The sequence below is a fragment of the Trachypithecus francoisi genome, unplaced genomic scaffold (assembly GCF_009764315.1).
Source record: "Trachypithecus francoisi isolate TF-2019V2 unplaced genomic scaffold, Tfra_2.0 Lachesis_group3, whole genome shotgun sequence".
NCBI classification, from domain to species: domain Eukaryota; kingdom Metazoa; phylum Chordata; class Mammalia; order Primates; family Cercopithecidae; genus Trachypithecus; species Trachypithecus francoisi.
The window spans coordinates 108019338-108036593 of record NW_022681468.1 but is presented as its reverse complement, the minus strand read 5'-3'; the positions used below and the strand labels follow the sequence as shown (position 1 = coordinate 108036593).

General features: G+C 46.9%; 1 protein-coding gene across 2 annotated transcripts in view; it reads left to right on the top strand.

Annotated features, from left to right (window-relative positions):
- Nucleotides 1-17256, top strand: part of CEMIP (cell migration inducing hyaluronidase 1) — a 172544-nt gene that overhangs the window by 113534 nt on the left and 41754 nt on the right. For both annotated transcript variants that reach the window (XM_033189217.1, XM_033189218.1), the window contains 4 exons: nt 1560-1692; nt 2471-2662; nt 13115-13290; nt 15553-15762. In XM_033189217.1, coding sequence (XP_033045108.1) covers nt 1560-1692; nt 2471-2662; nt 13115-13290; nt 15553-15762 — 711 coding nt within the window. The remainder of the gene's footprint in view (nt 1-1559; nt 1693-2470; nt 2663-13114; nt 13291-15552; nt 15763-17256) is intronic.

Sequence of the window (17256 nt, the reverse complement as noted above, 5' to 3'; positions counted from 1 at the left end):
TGTTCTCCTGGAATTATTGTTGGATGTTGCACCTGGAAAAAATCTCCAGCTCCCTTCGATGATGTTTTCAGGCTCAGTTCTCAATCTTACGGGGTCTCCCATTGAAGAAAATGCTAGCGTCAGGGGAAAACGTCAGGAGGCCGGAGGAGCTGTGCTTACCTTAACTGACCTTGAGCTTACATCTGAACCCCATCAGCGTTGACCTCCGTCTAAAAGCAAGTCTGCAACCCCTGTCTCTCTGGCTGCTGTGGAAACCACCTGAGATAGTGGGTGTGAATGTGTTTTTGCAGAAAATGACTGAGTTTTAATTGTGGCTGAACTCACATCCACATGGCTGTTCTTCCAAGCCAAAGAAAATGGATCTGCTGGGTTTAAAACAATGTTTCCTAAAAAGTCTCCTCTTTTTTTTTTTTTTTTGATCGGCTATACTTTCCTTCCTTATTACCCCAGTCTGGTCCCTTTGGTCTCTATGCCAAAGATGACAGCAGCTACAGCCCTTGCTCTAAATTGCATGTCTGAATGATAGTCACGGTCAGGATGCAGACACACCCTGGCTCTGGGACGGGCCCCAGCTGGCAGGGATCGTGCCCTCCTGGGAGCCTGCTCCCTAAATTCTCCACCTGGCCTTGTGGCGGCTCACCAGCCAGCCCTCATCCACTGAGACCTCACTCTGTGCCAGGCCCTGGGCTGAATGCTGGGGACAAGGGGGCAGAAACCAGCTCCTTGCCCTCCCAGAGCCCATCATGTGGGAGGAGGCAGACATTTGAACAAAAGACATTAGGTGGCTTCCGCCTTAGGGCAAGAGTGGATGGGGCTTAGAAGTGTTGCGTTGTAGTTACATAAGTCTGGGTTCAAGTTTTAGCTCTGCCACCTACTGACTTTGTGATCCAGGGTAAGTGACTGAACTTCTCTGAGGATGAGTTTCCTTATCTGTAAAAGTAACAGCAGCCTCATAGTTTTGCTATGAAGATGAAATGAGATAATATAGGTAAACATCTAGCTTTATAACTACACAAGTGGTTCTCAAACTTTCTTGCCCATTAGAATCACCTGGGCAACTTTTGAAGGTCCAGATTCCATGCTGCACCTCAGACACAATCAAATCTGAGACTCCAAGGATGGGGACTGGGCATGAGTGTTTTTTAAAGACTCCTCCCCAGGAGATGTGGAACCATGTTTGGCCTGTTGGCCACTGTTCATGGTGCTGGTAGTGATGGTGCAAACTGTAAAAAGTGGCCAGCCCAGAGCCTAGAAGAGTGGTTACTTATTGTAGATGCTCCATAAAATGTTCACCCAGCCATAAGCAGTAGATCACTGGTTTCAATATTGAGTACTGTAGGACCTCAAGCCAGGCATTTATCTATTCCAAGACTTTAGGCTGTCTTTCTCATAACAAAAGTGATGGGGGCAATCATTGGGATAATCATCTCAGGCAGTTGTAAATAGTGTTGCAGCAGGGACAATTTTAGACCTCTGAGTATATGTTTAGAACATTAATCATTACCTTCCTTCTTTATAAAAAAAAAGACTTTGCTCTGTAATTTCTGTGTCATTCCCAGGCCACTACAATGGATGGAGTTAACCTCAGCACCGAGGTTGTCTACAAAAAAGGCCAGGATTATAGGTTTGCTTGCTATGACCGGGGCAGAGCCTGCCGGAGCTACCGTGTACGGTTCCTCTGTGGGAAGCCTGGTAAGCAGCCCCTTGTTGGGGACACAGGGTTCGGTTCCTTGAACTGGCAGCCCCTTGTCGGGGACACAAGGCTCGGTTCCTTGAACTGGCAGCTATGCAGGCAACCTCCAGACATCTCAGTGAGACAGTACTCCCAAAGGAGAGCACTTTTGTGACACAGGAGCAGTGGGAGGATCCTTGGAGTTGGCAGGAGACAGCAGAACCCCACCCCGCCCATAAGCCTTTCAGGAAAGGGAAGGGCCTGGTCCAAGACAGTCAAGGTACAGATGGACAGAGCTGTCCTCCCCTGCAGAGATGTGCAGCTCTTTGCCTCTTTGGGTGCTATTATTTTAAACCCAGTTCCTAAGGTGCTTGTTAGAAGAGATTGGAAATGGTCGGGTTGTTCTCAGAGGCACTTGGCCATCTCCAGAAGGCAGTCATTAGGAATGAAAGTTTAGGGGGAGAGGTTTATGGCAACTGAAAATAATAGTTGAGAGGAACTATATTTGTTTTACATCTTGAGCAAAGTGGGTGGGGTGAGGCAGCCACATTTAACTCCAGCTAAGAAGTTAGTGGAAAATTCCTCTGCCCAGAGCTAATGAATGGCTCTTTTCTGGTAGGGTTTTTGTTGACTTCAAAAACCTTTACCAAGAGTGGGATGGAGCAAGCTAGTGATTTGGGTTTTGGATAGGCAAACCTGGCATTTAGTTATTTAGGGAGGGGAAGGGAAAAAAGAGATAGCCAAAAGTTTGCCAAGGGCAAAAGGCTCTATCTCAGTCTTTCCTGTTTTGGGTTACAGTGAGGCCCAAACTCACAGTCACCATTGACACCAATGTGAACAGCACCATTCTGAACCTGGAGGATAATGTACAGTCATGGAAGCCTGGAGATACCTTGGTCATTGCCAGTACTGATTACTCCATGTACCAGGCAGAAGAGTTCCAGGTTCTTCCCTGCAGATCCTGCGCTCCCAACCAGGTCAAAGTGGCAGGTAGGACTTTTACTAACCCCTTCGTAGACTGGATCAATCTGAAAATTGTTAGGCTTAAAGTAAAGTGAAGTTACAACAAATCTGTATCAGTCAGCTATGGCTGTAATAATGCTGCATAACAAAAAAAAATCTTAAAACCTCATGACAAGTCTTTATTTCTTACTCATGCATCTGCAGGTTGTCTAGGGTTCAGCTTCTCTAGACTGAGCCTGACTCCAGGCTGAGAGTTGGGTTCAAGTCACTTCCATATGACTCCCATTCTTCCCAAAACATGTTCTTCTCATGGAGGAGGTTGCAAACTCCTAGTGGTGAGCAGAAACACAGAACTCTTAGGGCCTAGGCTCAAAAATGGCACATTCTCACACTCACATTCCACTGGCTAAAGTAAATCACATGGTAAAGCACAACACAAAGAGGCTAGGGAAGCATATATCTCTCATCAAATCTGAGGGGGAAGAAGTGAATATTTGTTAGACAATTATTCAGTCTACTACAAAATTTTTAATCTCTTCTATCTGTGGGTTTGGGGTTTTTCTTTTTCTTCTCTTAAATCTTGATTTAGATATCCTGTAACTTATGTTATGTGAGGTTACTGGAATCACAGATTGTTAAAGGTAAAAAGAGACTTCAAATATAATCCAGGTCAATTATTCTTAGTAGGGGGAGTTATGTATCAGTTAGACTTCTTTGATTGTAAGCAACAGAATCCAACTTGACTATCTCAAGCAAAACAGGAATTTATTGAGAGGCTATTCAACTTGGAGAACTGAAGGAAAAGCTGAATAACTAACCTCCAAAAGGACAGGGTAGCTTCTGGGATCTGGGTAGCAGGAACTAATGGACTGCATCCTTGAGGCATCATCTTTAAGAACCATGCTTAGGCCCTGGGACACAGTGCTCAAAAGTCACCTTCCAGGGAGAGAGCATCTGCTTGGGCTGGTGGCTTGTGTGCTCACCCTTTGGCTAGGAAAGACAAAACCATCAGTGAAAGTTCTTCTAAGACTGCATCAAACGGATAAATGGCCGTTCCCCAAAGGAAAATTGGTATGTATTACCAGAAGAAAGGGAAATCAACACATAAGGGGCATTAAAAATATCAAATGCTACAGGACCATAGCACCTGGAGGAGTATTATAATATGGGGCTGGGAGAAAGACCATGGATTGAGAAAGCATATCCAATATACTCACCATATCTACTATTTTGGAAACAAACCCACAGAACATAAAATTCAACATTATCTTTTTAGCTGCCTGAGATGTGCTTGTGGAAGAATCTGTGGTGGCAAAGTTTAAAAAATCCGAGAACATTGATGGAATTCAGTCCTCTTATCTCACTCATGGGGAAGTGGACCCTAGAGGTCATGTGGCGGAGACAGTCCACAAACAATGTGGCTGTGATGTCAGCATGCCCACCTTACACTTCAGAACCTGAAAAAGAAGGCTTACGTGTTTTGGAGGCAGGTGGTAATTTGGTGAGTGTAGCTAAAGAGAGGGAAAGAAACAGCAGCTTGTGGGTAGAGGCCGAGATGACTAGACATTTGTTCCTTGACAAAGTAGCAGAGTCTGCTTTTTAAAATGACAGTGTTTGAACCCCTACATTATTTGCAAAAGGTTTTGGGGTATCTTACCATAAACACAAGTCCAAGTAAATCTGGCAACGAAGGTAAAAAAGATGGAAGGAGAATAAATTCAGCAAAACCAGAGGGGGAGGTGACTAAGATTAGTGGAAGAGCAGAAGATACTAAAATAGACAATAAACTTTATCTCTGAGCTCCTTGGCAGCCAGAGCAAAGAAAGAAACTTCACAAATTACTTAACTATCATCCACTGAAAGGAAGGCAACAAGGAGCCCAGAAGACCAAGAGGGACAACTTTCTTGTAGTTCTGAACCACTGAGGAATTTGCCAGCAGTAATGCTAGGAGCAGTTTTATGCAAAGATGCTGTCTGTGCAGCTATTTGCAGTTTGACTCCTAATAGTAAATTGGGACATGTTGTTGGTCACATTCTCTAAAGACGTTTTGAAGAAGACATTTTTGGCTTGGGTTTTGTTTGGCAGAGGCAGAATAGAATAAAGAATGTGGGCTTTGGAACCAGACATCCGGGATTTGGGTTCCAGGAATGCCAGTTATTTGCTGTATGACCTTAGACAATTAAGTAATCTTCCTTTATGTCAGCTTCCTCATCTGTAAAATGGAGATAATGATCGTGACTACTTCATGGGATTATTGTGAGGATTAAAGGAGTTTGTATATGTGAGGCACTTATAATATTGCCTAGCACACAGTAAGTGCTTAATGAGTGTTAGCTCTTATTATTACCATTAGGTGTAATAATTTAGCAACTATGCTTAAAGATGGGAAAGGAGGAAGGGGCGTGGCTAACAGCAATTTATACCAATTCTGCTCCTTTTGTTGTAGTGAGAGGGAAACAAACTATTTCTATCATTATTATTATTGTTATTACTTTATAGAGACAGAGCCTCACTATGTTGCCCAGGCTGTTCTCAAAATCCTGGGCTCAAGAGATCCTCCCCGTTCAGCCCTCCCAAAGTGCCGGGATTACAAGCATGAGTCACCACACCTGGCTATCATCATTATTAATGAACACTCGAGGTCTGTCATAGGCCTGCAGCTATTTCTGTGCATGTCTCCAGTGCTTCAAGGTGTGAGTGTGCATGTTGCACACTTCCCCCACCCTTAGCCTGGGCAGGTGACCTTGTCCCGCCCTTTCTCCACGAGGAGGTGGGCAGGAGCATTTCATCATGTATTCAACAAGCCATTAGAAAGCACATACAGGTCGGGCATGGTGGCTCACGCCTGTAATCCCAGGACTTTGGGATGCTGAGGCAAATGGATCACAAGGTCAAGAGTTCGAGAGCAGCCTGGCCAACATGGTAAAACCCCGTCTCTACTAAAAATACAAAAATTAGTCAAGCATTGTGGCTTGTGCCTATAATCCCAGCTACTCAGGAGGCTGAGGCAGGAGAATCGCTTGAACCTGGGAGGCGGAGGTTGCAGTGAGCCAGGATCATGCCACTGCACGGAGTGAGACTCTGTCTCAAAAAAAAAAAAAGAAAGAAAGGGGAAGGAAGGAAGGAAGGAAGGAAGGAAGGAAGGAAGGAAGGAAGGGAACACATACAATGTGCCAAGCTTGCATACGGCATGGTGAGCAAGATAGACGTGTTCCCTGTCCTCAGGGAACCTGCAGTCCAGCAGTGAATATAGATATCCACCAAAGTATTATTCCAATCAAAATAGAATTCCAAAATAGAAAGATGACAACTGCTATCAAAGTGGGATATGGGAGGTGCTGGGAGTATAGAAAAGGGAGATTTGGCAAAGACAAACAGGCATGGGAGTCTTCCCAGAGGAATGAGTGACTGAGCTGAGACAGAATAGAAGCTACCTAGGGAGAAGTACTGCCAGAGGGGAACGTAAAGTTGAGGGGTGCATGGTGTGTTCCAGCTACCAAAAGGCCAGAGTAGCTGAAGTGGAGAATGGGAGAGCTGCATGGGGCTCGAGAGAGAGGGCGGGGCCATGGTACAATCTGGGGCTTTATTTTGAGTGCACAGGGAAGTCACTGAAGGGCAGAAGCTTACTGGATTTCCCTTGGCAAGGAAAGACTGTCTAGATCTATGTTTATAGGAGGGTGTCAAGAGAAGCAAGTTCCTAATGATTGTTAAACCTTTCGGTCTTCACTGAATGACTATGTGTCACCCAGGGACAATTGTGAAGAAGCCTCTGGGAGGTCAGATGTCCTCCTGGACTCTTGGCAGGAGTGGCATTGAGACCATCTGAGCTGATGTCACTGTTCACTGTAAGATGATCCATGGGCCTGGGGTAGCACTTGGGCTATTTAGGAGGGTGAAAGCCTGACTGTGAGCCTTTGCCTGCATGGAGGTGGGAGGGCATTCTAGGGAGAGTTGCTCGGGGTTTCTTCAGACCAGTCCTCATCTGCACCCCAGGGTGGGTCACCCTGAGGCCTGCATGGGTGGTCTCACTTTGAGCAGGTCCTAACAAGGCAACTGTGGTGCCAAGGGTGGCCCTGAGAATGGAGAACCTGTGTGCGTCAAAGCATTTCTGCTTTGGTGGGGTTGGGGTGTCCATGGAGGAGAGCTGCTCTTCTTGATCATGTTTGACCACCAGGGTCAGCTGCTTCTGGAGGTCCCTGAAGGCTGGACAGAATGCAGGGGGGCAGCTCCAGGCCCCAAGTACCAAGCAGGAGAGGATAAGTGGAGAAGATGCTGCGCCCACCTCAATGCCCTCTATTTTCCTTGGGGTTAGCACTGCCTGTGCTTGTTTCCCCATTAGCCCCACCCCAGCCTACCTCCCCTCCCTTAAAGACATTCAGCTCGGAGCAGCCACCTCCTTTGCTCTGCCCAGGAGCTGTGGGGCCCCCGTGAAAACAGCAGCTCCTGGTGAACAGCACCAGAAAAGCCCCAGGTAGGGGTGCATGTGTGTGAGTGTGTGAGAGTGTGTGTGTGTGTGTGTGTGTTGTGTCTGTCTGTTCTGGAGAGGCTCACATTCCTCCTATTCATCCCCAAGCCCATTCTCTGGCTCTCCATCTCCCCGTTAACAGGATCAAGGACTCCACCCACTTCTCCCTTTTCTGTGAGCACCCCCACCCACCCAGCTGTCTCTTAGGCTTCTCTCCCCCAGGCTGGCTGCAGACAGGGACACAATCTATCTGGGTCCTCCTTCCTCATTGCTCCCAGATTTCATTCTACAGGACTGTTTGCATTTCCCTTAAGGACTTTCTGATGGGAAACAGATAGGGGTAACATAGTAATGAAAATGCATGAATCACCTAAAAAATAATTTCAAAATTTTGTCAACCACAGTATGATTGCCAACACCTCACAGTGTGGCAGTTAGAACTCCCCTCCCTTGATTTTCTGCCCTGTTGTCTTTACCACCTCCCCACTTTGCCCGTGAACACCCCCCACATCTTTAAAGAATGCCGCTATTAGCTAGAATTAACATGAATTTTGTTTTCTGTGATATTCCAAGTGCTTCACATAAACCATCTTGTTCACTCTTCACAACAACCTAATACAGTAGGGGCTACTGTTTTCTTCATGACTCAAATGAGGAAACTGAGCCATATGGTGGCCACCAGCCACATGTGGCTACTTAAATCTAAATTGGATTAAATAAAGTTAAAAATTCTATTCCTGGCCGGGCGCAGTGGCTCACACTTGTAATCCCAACACTTTGGGAGGCCAAGGCGGGTGGATCACCTCAGGTCAGGAGGTCGAGACCAGCCTGGCCAACATGGTGAAACCCCGTCTCTACTAAAAATACAAAAATTAACCAGGCACGGTGGCTGGCACCTGTAATCCCAGCTACTCAGGAGGCTGAAGCAGAAGAATTGCTTGAACCTGGGAGGTGGAGCTTGCAGTGAGCTGAGATCGTGCACTCCAGCCTGGGGGACAAGAGCGAGATTTTGTCTCAAAAAAAAAAAAAAAAGAAAACAAAATTCTGTTCCTCGATCACAGCAGCCAGGTTTCATGTGTCCAGTAGCCACCAGTAACTAGTGGCTACCATACTGGACAACCCAGAATAAAGCATTTCCTTCATCACATGAAGTTCTAGTGGGCGGCATTGATGTAGGGTCAAGCAAGTCAACAGCTGAGCCAGGATTCCAACTCAGAGCTATCTGGCTCCGAGACTACACGCGCCGCTTCATCCTCCCTCCATGAAAGCTCTTGTTCCCAAGGTCTCCACATGAAGATGACTGTGGGGAACCTGGGTTTATGTTTGCTTTTTGGGGTCTTCCAACTTGAGTCCCTCTGGACTCGTCCTCATACCCGATCTGAGAAGGTTAGGCCCCATCTCCCCAGACTCACTGAGTCCTGCTAGGTCTGAGCTACATGTGCACACTCTGGCTCCTTCCATTGGAAGGTCCTTGATGTTTTTTCTTCTCTTGACCCCAGGGTGCCTAGCACCTGTAGAGAAGGGTACAGGTACCCTGTGGAGAGGGGTCTGCAGGTTGTGGAACCAGGACACCTGCAGAGTAAAGACTAGGGTAGGTCGGCATCTGCAGTCCTGTGTAGGGCAACTGTGCAGAGCCCCTCTGCTTCACAGGCCTCCTCCCCCTCACCCAGGTGCTCACAGCTCTTCTGGATTATTTGAGACAAGGCTAGTTTGGCCACATCTGTTTTTCCCTGGTTGGGCTTCATGTATCAGTACTTTGAGGAGGAAGGGAGGAGTGGTGGCTGGTGGGAGAATTCTGAGGCAGGATGGGGTGCGGGGGAGTCAGGCACACAGTGTCCCTTGTCTCTCGGATAGCAGCCTGGGAGTGGCCAGTGAAGACGGCAGCAGGACAGATAAGGTGGCTGCTGCAGCTAACAGCCATGGCCAGGTCTTGTAAAAGATTCTGGTAGGAAGCTCCGCAGCTGGGAAGACGGCTGTTGGACTGAAATATTCTTGCAGCTCTCAATCTGAGTTATATTTCCTTGGCTGACAGGAGTCTGATAAACATAGTGCCTCCACCTACCTGACAGTCACTCCTACACCCTGCCAACCTTCCCCCATGGAACAAAGAAAATGCCAAATTTGCTATCTACCAACTCCCGTTATTATAGGTGTGAAGACTGCAGTGGGAGCCTTGGAGATGGTGCTGGTGACAGCTGCAGGTGTCATTTCTGTTACGCTAGCCTCCTACCATATGCCAGGGGCTACATTTCTAAGCACATCCCATGGATTAACTCATTTAACAATCACAGCCACCTTTTGAGGTATGTGCTATTATTATCTCCATTTTATAGATGAAGAGCCTGAGGTTCCAAGAGCTTAAATACACTCAGGGACTCACAGCTGTGAGCTGAGTTGGAATCTGACCCTCACAGCCTGGCTCCAGAATTACAATCCTCCCCATCACACTATCTTACCTCTGCAGCCACGTTCAAGACCAGATCCCTGAGGAAGTTCCTCTGGCCACCTATGAGAGCAGAAACCTCTAGTCAGCGTCCTTCCTGGACACTATATTTTAAGGTGGATGCTGGCAAGTTGAGAGAAGCACCCAGAGCACCAGGATGCACGTGCTGTGAGGGATGGTTGGAAGATGAAGGATGAGTGTCCTGGAGGTGGGGAGGCTCAGCCTGGCTTCCTGGCTCTGCTGAGCACTGCAGGAACTCCCATAAGGAAAGACTAACACTGAGTGTGGTCAAGGAGCACATCACTGAGAAGGAGAAACTGGAGCTAAGTGGGACAAAGTGGAGAAAGCTTTCTGCAGGTAGAGGGAGATACACTGATGAAAGCAAAGGCATGTTCAAGGAAGGATGATGGTCTGGTCCGGCCGGAACAGAAGAGGGTGTGTGGGAGTGATAAGAGATGAACCCACAGGAGTTGGAGTCTCACTGTGTCAGCCCCTTAGACTGGTAAACAGGGAACTGAGTTTTGCATGGAGACCTCTTTGCCATCCCCTGCCTGGCAAGACTGATCCTGCTGCTCTCTGTGCCTGTTCCCTCAACATGCTCAACCCATTGGGCAGTGTGGGAAGTCTCCTTCCTTTCCTTGGCAAAGTTTGCTCTGTGCTCTCAGGATCCACTCAGAAGCCAGTGCAAAGCTCTTTTTCAGAAAGATTCTGCACCCCCACACCTGGGAAGGTCCCGTAACTGAAGGCCACAGAGCTGATGGATGGGAGATGAGTCAGGGATGGAAGGAGAGGTTTTTCTGAGGGTGGCCAGAGGGAGCCCTGCTTCTGGATCTCAGAACGTAAAGACACATGGCCCTGTAGCCCAAATGAGAAGCCACGTTCAATAGGCTGCCCTGGAGGAGGGAGCTCCAGCATTCTGCAGAGTTAACTCATTTCATATCATTTCCCCTGGTCGGTGTCAGAACCCCGGATGAAACCAAAGGCCTGACAACTTCCATGTATGGTGTGCACTCCTGACCCCTTTGGCAGGGCACAGAACTTTTTGGCATCTGCATATCAGGGAGTAAGGGTCCATGGCAGTAAATCAAATCTTTCTAAGATTATTATTTTTTAATGTCTGATACTTGTTTAAAGAAGAATCCTGTGCTGGGTGTGGTGGCATCTGCCTGTAGTCCCAGCATTTTGGGATCCCCAGACAGGAGGATTTTTTGAGTCCAGGAATTTGAAACTACAGTGAGCTGTGATCACACCACTGCACTCCAGCCTAGGTGACAGGGCAAGACCCAACCCAGTATCTAAAAAAAAAAGGAGGACGCTGTGATAGATGGAATAATAACCCCTAAATATATTCATGTCCTGATCTTCAGTACCCATGAATGTTAGCTTATGTGACAAAAGGGACTTCGCAGATGTGATAAATTAAGGCTCTGGAGATGGGAGATTATCTTGGATTATCTGGGTGGGCCAAATGTGATCACAAGGGTCCTTAAAAGAGGGACATGAGAAGGTCAGAGTCAGAAGAGAGTGACGTGATGACAGGGGCAGAGACTGGAGTGATGCACATTAAAGAGGGCGGAAAGGGTCATGAGCCAAGGAACACAGGCAGCCACTCAAATCTGAAAAGGGCAAGGAGCAGATTCTCCTCTAGAGCCTTCATGAGGAACCAGTCCTGCTGACACTTTGATTTATCACCATTAGACTCATTTCATACTTGTGACTCCCAAGGCTATAAGAGAATAAATTTATGTTGTTTTAAGCCACGAAGTTTATGGTAATTTGTTACTGCAGGATAGGAAACTAATACCAACTCCATGGGAGATATTTTCTCAAATTTGCCGTACATCAATTTCACATCTTGAATAAGAGACTTCAAAAAAAAAAAAAAGAAAGAAAGAAAAACCCACAATCTCACTGACTCTGCAGAATCCCAAAATGGTAAACATCTCTAGAAACACTGCAGGCACACAGGATATGCGCAGGGTGAAGGGGCAGGCAAGGGTCAGCTCTTCCTGTGGAGGAGACAGCAGGACAATGTCACCGTAGAAGGTGTTGCTCAGGGCTAATTATAACCATGGTCTTCATCTGTGAACACTGGCAGTGTCTGGGGGCTGAGGCCGGTGCTCCATTGCTCCAGTCAAGATCACAGTGAAAGCCAAGCTGTGTAGGTGGTGTGGTTCACAGCGGGAATCCACATGGGAGGTTATTGCTGTCTGTAATTGCATCCTCAAATGGAAGAGAAAGTATCCATAAGCCAGGTCAGCAACCTCAGTGACGAGCCCAACAAATTTAGAGCTCGCCTAAGATCTCTTTATTCCATAAAAGATTGTGGGATTGTTGTGGAGGCAGAATTTGGGGCTATAGATCAAAGGAAGTTCTAAAGTTTGAACTCCTGTCACCCTGCACCATTCTTGAGATGCATTTTCTGCACAGAGTGGAGAGGAAGAGACTGCATTTGGCAAGAGATTGAGTGGAGTGATGGGAGGGAGAGAATGGAGAGAAAACGGAGGGGTTAGGTGCAGACCCCAAGTTCAGGGGCTCTAATTACAGCGGGAAAGAGACTGGCAATTGCTAGGAGAGGTAGTAGAACTGGAAAAGGTCTTTTGTTTGTTAGTTTTTTAAGGATGGGAAGGTCTAGAGAAGTTTGAAGATAGAATATAAGGAACCCAAATGAAGGAAGAAATGAAATTACTAGTGCAGGGAGTCCAGGGCCTTAAGGATATGGAAAGGGGTGGGACTGGGGGGTCAGTGCACAAGTGGGGAGAGCATCCTCTCCACCAACACCAGAGAGAGGGCAGGGGATGGTGAGGAGCTCCGTATAGAGTCAGATGGAGGCCCTTCTTCCCTGCTCCACGTGGTACCATGGAGGCATCCAGAGCCAGGGCACAGTGGTGGATGCAGAAGCTCCAACCTGGCTCTTTCTGGAGCCCCAGGCTGTAGATACATACTCTGCATGAGGCTGAGGTAAGCAGAATAGGGATTTGCCTGCTTTAACAGATTATGAATTTGCACTGTTTAAAAGACAGAGGGGATCTGTTTTATCTCCCTAACATTGGCAATCTACGGTATCACCCAGAGACCAGGTTTCTTCTCTCCCATTGCTCTGCCGTCTTTGGGGCATGATTCTTACCTGCATGGGCGAGGCTAGCCCAACAGCCCCCAGGAAAGAGAAAGAGGAGGGCAGTCTGGAGGTGGCACTTACCACTTCCCACATCTTACGGCCACACCTAACTGCAAGGAGGCTGAGAAATGTCATTCCCTTGGGTGGCCCTGTGTCCAGCTAAAATGCGGGAGTCTAGGACTGAAAAGCAGAAGAGGAGACAAATATTAGGGGACAATCAGCCATTTCTGCTAAGGGCTTCAGACCTAAGCCTGTGTAGCTGTGAGATCTGGCTCTGCATGCAGGCATGTGACTTCACCTCCCTGACCTTCATCCCTCTGTAACATGAGACCACTGTGCACACCGGTCATGGTGATGAGTAAGCAACAGCCATGGAAGCACCTGGCATGGGCCTGGAACTCAGTGGGCATGCAGTACCTGCTGTTGTTTACCTTCCTCCCTTTCTGCCCTAGGGAAACCAATGTACCTGCACATCGGGGAGGAGATAGATGGCGTGGACATGCGGGCGGAGGTTGGGCTTCTGAGCCGGAACATAATAGTGATGGGGGAGATGGAGGACAAATGCTACCCCTACAGAAACCACATCTGCAATTTCTTTGACTTCGATACCTTTGGGGGCCACATCAAGGTATGTATCAGTCTGGCAGAATCTTTCAACCCAACCAGGAGAGTTCCCATGATGTCAGCCTCTAGGCGGGGCTTCTTGGTAGGGATGAGGGTCGGGGAACAGGAGGTGGGATCAACGGGAGGGCGCCTTCTGGAAGTTTGAGAAGTCTTATGTATTATCCATTGGTGTGCAGCTCCCCCTACAAATATTTGGGAATAAGAGAGATGACGGAGCTAACTCGACAACAAACAGCTCTCTGCCACGTGGTACACATCACACTGTTTCAACATTGCCTTCATTCCTTGTCTTCATTATTTCATGACTACTTCATTATTACTTCATTATTGCCCTGATCACTTCCTAAAACAACTAGCATTGAACTTGCAAAAGGTCACATTTACAATAGATCCATTACCATATAGATAAAACAATAAGCAGGTGAGAGGAACTAGAAGTTGTAGCATTGGCTGGGCGTGGTGGCTCATACCTGTAATCCCAGCACTTTGGGGAGCCGAGGTGCGTGGATCACCTGAGGTCAGGAGTTCAAGACCAGCCTGGCCAGCATGGTGAAACCCCATCTCTACTAAAAGTACAAAAATTATCTGGGCTGGTGGTGGGCGCCTGTAATCCCAGCTACTCGGAGGCTGAGACAGGAGAATTGCTTGAACCCAGGAAGCAGAGGTTCAGTTAGCCGAGATCACGCCACTGCACTCCAGCCTGGTGACAGAGTGAGACTCTGTCTCAAAACAAAAACAACAACAATAACAAAAAGAAGAAGTTGTAGCATATCATTTACCTGTGAATTTCCTGGTTAGAGTCAAGACAAAGAAGAGACATAGTGAGCTGCAGGGTTCTTACCGCACAATATAGAAAAACGATACTAGTTTATTGGTGCTGACGTTTTCCTAGTATTAAGCTCAAAGAGGAATTTCTTTTATATCATAATGCAAAGTGCCTTTCCAGGCATATTGTATTGCTTAAGATACCCAAAATTTCTTCATGTGGTAATTGGTTTCAATGCCGATAGCATAATATTACCTCAGAGTTTTGCGAAGACAGTTCTCTTAAAGCTAATATCATGCACTTTAAGGATAAGACTTTTTGGTAGTGGAACTGAAGAGACAAATGGAGTGAAACTTACAGCATTCACAATGGGGGCCCTACTGGCAGCATTTTATGTGAGATAGTTCTTTGTCACATAGGCCTGTATTATAGGATTTCTACCATCCCTGGCCCCTACTAATTCAATGCTAGCAGTGCTCCCCAGTCATTATCACCATGAAAAACACTTCATATATCCAGTCATCTCCTGGGTATAGGGTGGGGCAGAGGCGACAATACTGTCCTCAGTTGAGAAACTCATTAGTGAAACTAAAGCAGAAATAACAGGTCTATGTTACACAAGCTGCTATAGCCCCCTTTCCAATCCTGAGAGCAGTCCCTGAGTGATCAGGGAACTCTTTCCCACTGAGCTCAAACTAGCCTTCAGAGTCATTCTCAACACAACTCTCCAGGGCAGCCACTGCTGGAGTTGACACTCCAGTTGACACCTATTTTTGGAAGAAATGGTTAGCATGCCAAGATTATCCTTCTCTAGTAGAGGTTAGCTGAGCCTGACCTTTGACAGGAATCATTTTCAGACTGCTTTCATGGTGAGCACCTGGAGGGCAGGAATTCCGTGTGATCAAGTGGTTTTCTTGAGCCCGAAAGGAATGACTCTAGGCATATCATGAAGCAAGTGTGTGGCATCCCCTCCACTCACACACATGCCACCAGAACATGGGCTCATGAAGATTCCAGAGTCAGTGTTCCCTTTCCCTCTGCTAGGAGAAGGTCTTAGGTGGGAGACAATGGCAAAAGCTCTTGCTGCTCCATAGTTCACTGTAACCTGGATTGCCCATGCTCATAGGGCATGCTTTTTGCTAGCTCACTCCTCCAGATTGTCTCAGAGTTATCCTTTGCTCCTAACACTTGATGGTTTGGGAGACAGGAAAGGAGGGTCAAAGTGAGCCCCAACTATAGAATAGCCCTTCAGAACATCTCATTTCCAAGCACTCAATTTCCTCACAATGTCCTCTGTCATTAGCAGCTCCTTGTCTGTCTTCCACAGTATAAGAAGGGCCAGGCATTCTAACCCATTTGCAGAGAATATCTTTGATTTACTGAGTATTGGGTGGGGACTGACAAAGAACAATGCCTCTGCATCTTCAGAATATGGGCACTAGCCAGGGAAATCCCAAAGCGTCTCATGGGCTCCTCTGACTCTTGGTTCTCCTCTCCTAGTTTGCTCTGGGATTTAAGGCAGCACACCTGGAGGGCATGGAGCTGAAGCATATGGGACAGCAGCTGATGGGTCAGTACCCGATTCACTTCCACCTGGCCGGTGATGTAGATGAAAGGGGAGGCTATAACCCACCCACATACATCAGGGACCTCTCCATCCATCATACATTCTCTCGCTGCGTCACAGTCCATGGCTCCAATGGCTTGTTGGTAAGCACCTCCTTCCCTCAGGAAACACTGGGGATGGGCCATGGATGGTTAGCACTGGTGGGGTGTTTGGATGTAGACATTTAATCCAGGGCCTTTGGGGGTTGAACCATCCTTAGCTCAGGTTTTAGAACAATATCAACTGGGAGCAGATCACCAATCAAACAGGAAGAAGAAAATAGAGGTTTGTCCTTACCAAATGTACCAAGCAGAGATGGGAGAGTGATTACTTTGTGGTGGTTTCTAGGAGTCCAGTCTTTCCTGTGCTTCACTGGCATAACATGAAATCTGGAGATCATTCCGCCGCCACATAGCATGACAGCTCTGCTAACTGCAGACAGGGGGGTCATGCCAAGACTTGGCGGTGGTATCTACCCAATACCCAACAGATTTGAGATGGTGACAACAATGGGCTTTTTTTCTTCTGTTGAACCAAGTGTTCCTTCAGAGCAAGTGCTGCTGGGAGAAATACTCTCATTAGCAAATTGGCATGTGTATCAGAGGCTTGTCTTGATTTCCACAGATAATTTTTTATACTAAACTGACCTTTCTCTAAGTGAACTACATTTCTATCCTCTATAAACTTTAACACTGGACATCACAAAATGGCACCCTGCTAGCTGAATCTAGCAACCAGATGTGTTTTGTTTGGCTTATACTGTGTTTAGAGAAACATTTGAACATTTTTACACTAAATTGATAATTTTACACTAAATTGGACTTTCTTTAAATGAACTACACTTTATATCCTCTATAAACTTTAAAACTGGATGTCACAAAATGACACCCTTCAAGCTGAATCCAGCTATACGATGCGTTTTGTTTGGCTTAAATAGTGCCAAGAAACATTTGAATTCGTTTCCATCATTTAAAAATTAAGAGATTCTACATAAAAATATGGATTCCTGTCTTCTTTTGAAAAGTAGGATGAGTTGGCAATGCCTGTCCTGCCTCCCTGCAAGGCAACAATGGCTTGGAGCAGATTCGAGGCTGCCTCCACTAAGACAGGTGTGCATTCTCCAGTGTGCAGCAGGCCTATCATGGCTGTTACAATTACTGTAAATCCCCCAGGCCAGTGCCACTCCTTTCATTGCCTGCTGGCCCCTGTGGGCATTTGTGTTTGTAAACCCTGCGCAGAGCAAGCCTCACCAACAGGCACATGGTTATGGGAAAATAAGGAGGCTTTCCGTGTGACACTGGTGTGGTTCTATTCAATGTACTCTTTTATTATAAAGAGTGTCTGTTGTTTCTGTGTTTAAATGCTCTGATTTAAAACCTCCCACTGAGTAAAGAGAAGAGATCCTCGGCTTTGGAGCCCAGTCTAGGAGGGCCTGGGTTCAAGGGCTTGATCCACAGATTGTGAGCTGTAGGACCGTGGGCAAGTAGCTTAACTTCTCTAAACCTCAGCTTCCTGCTCAGTCAAGTAAAAAAGCAACACCAAACATAGGGCTATTGTGAGGATGAATGAGATGCAGGTAGGTTTAATGTGGAGGTACT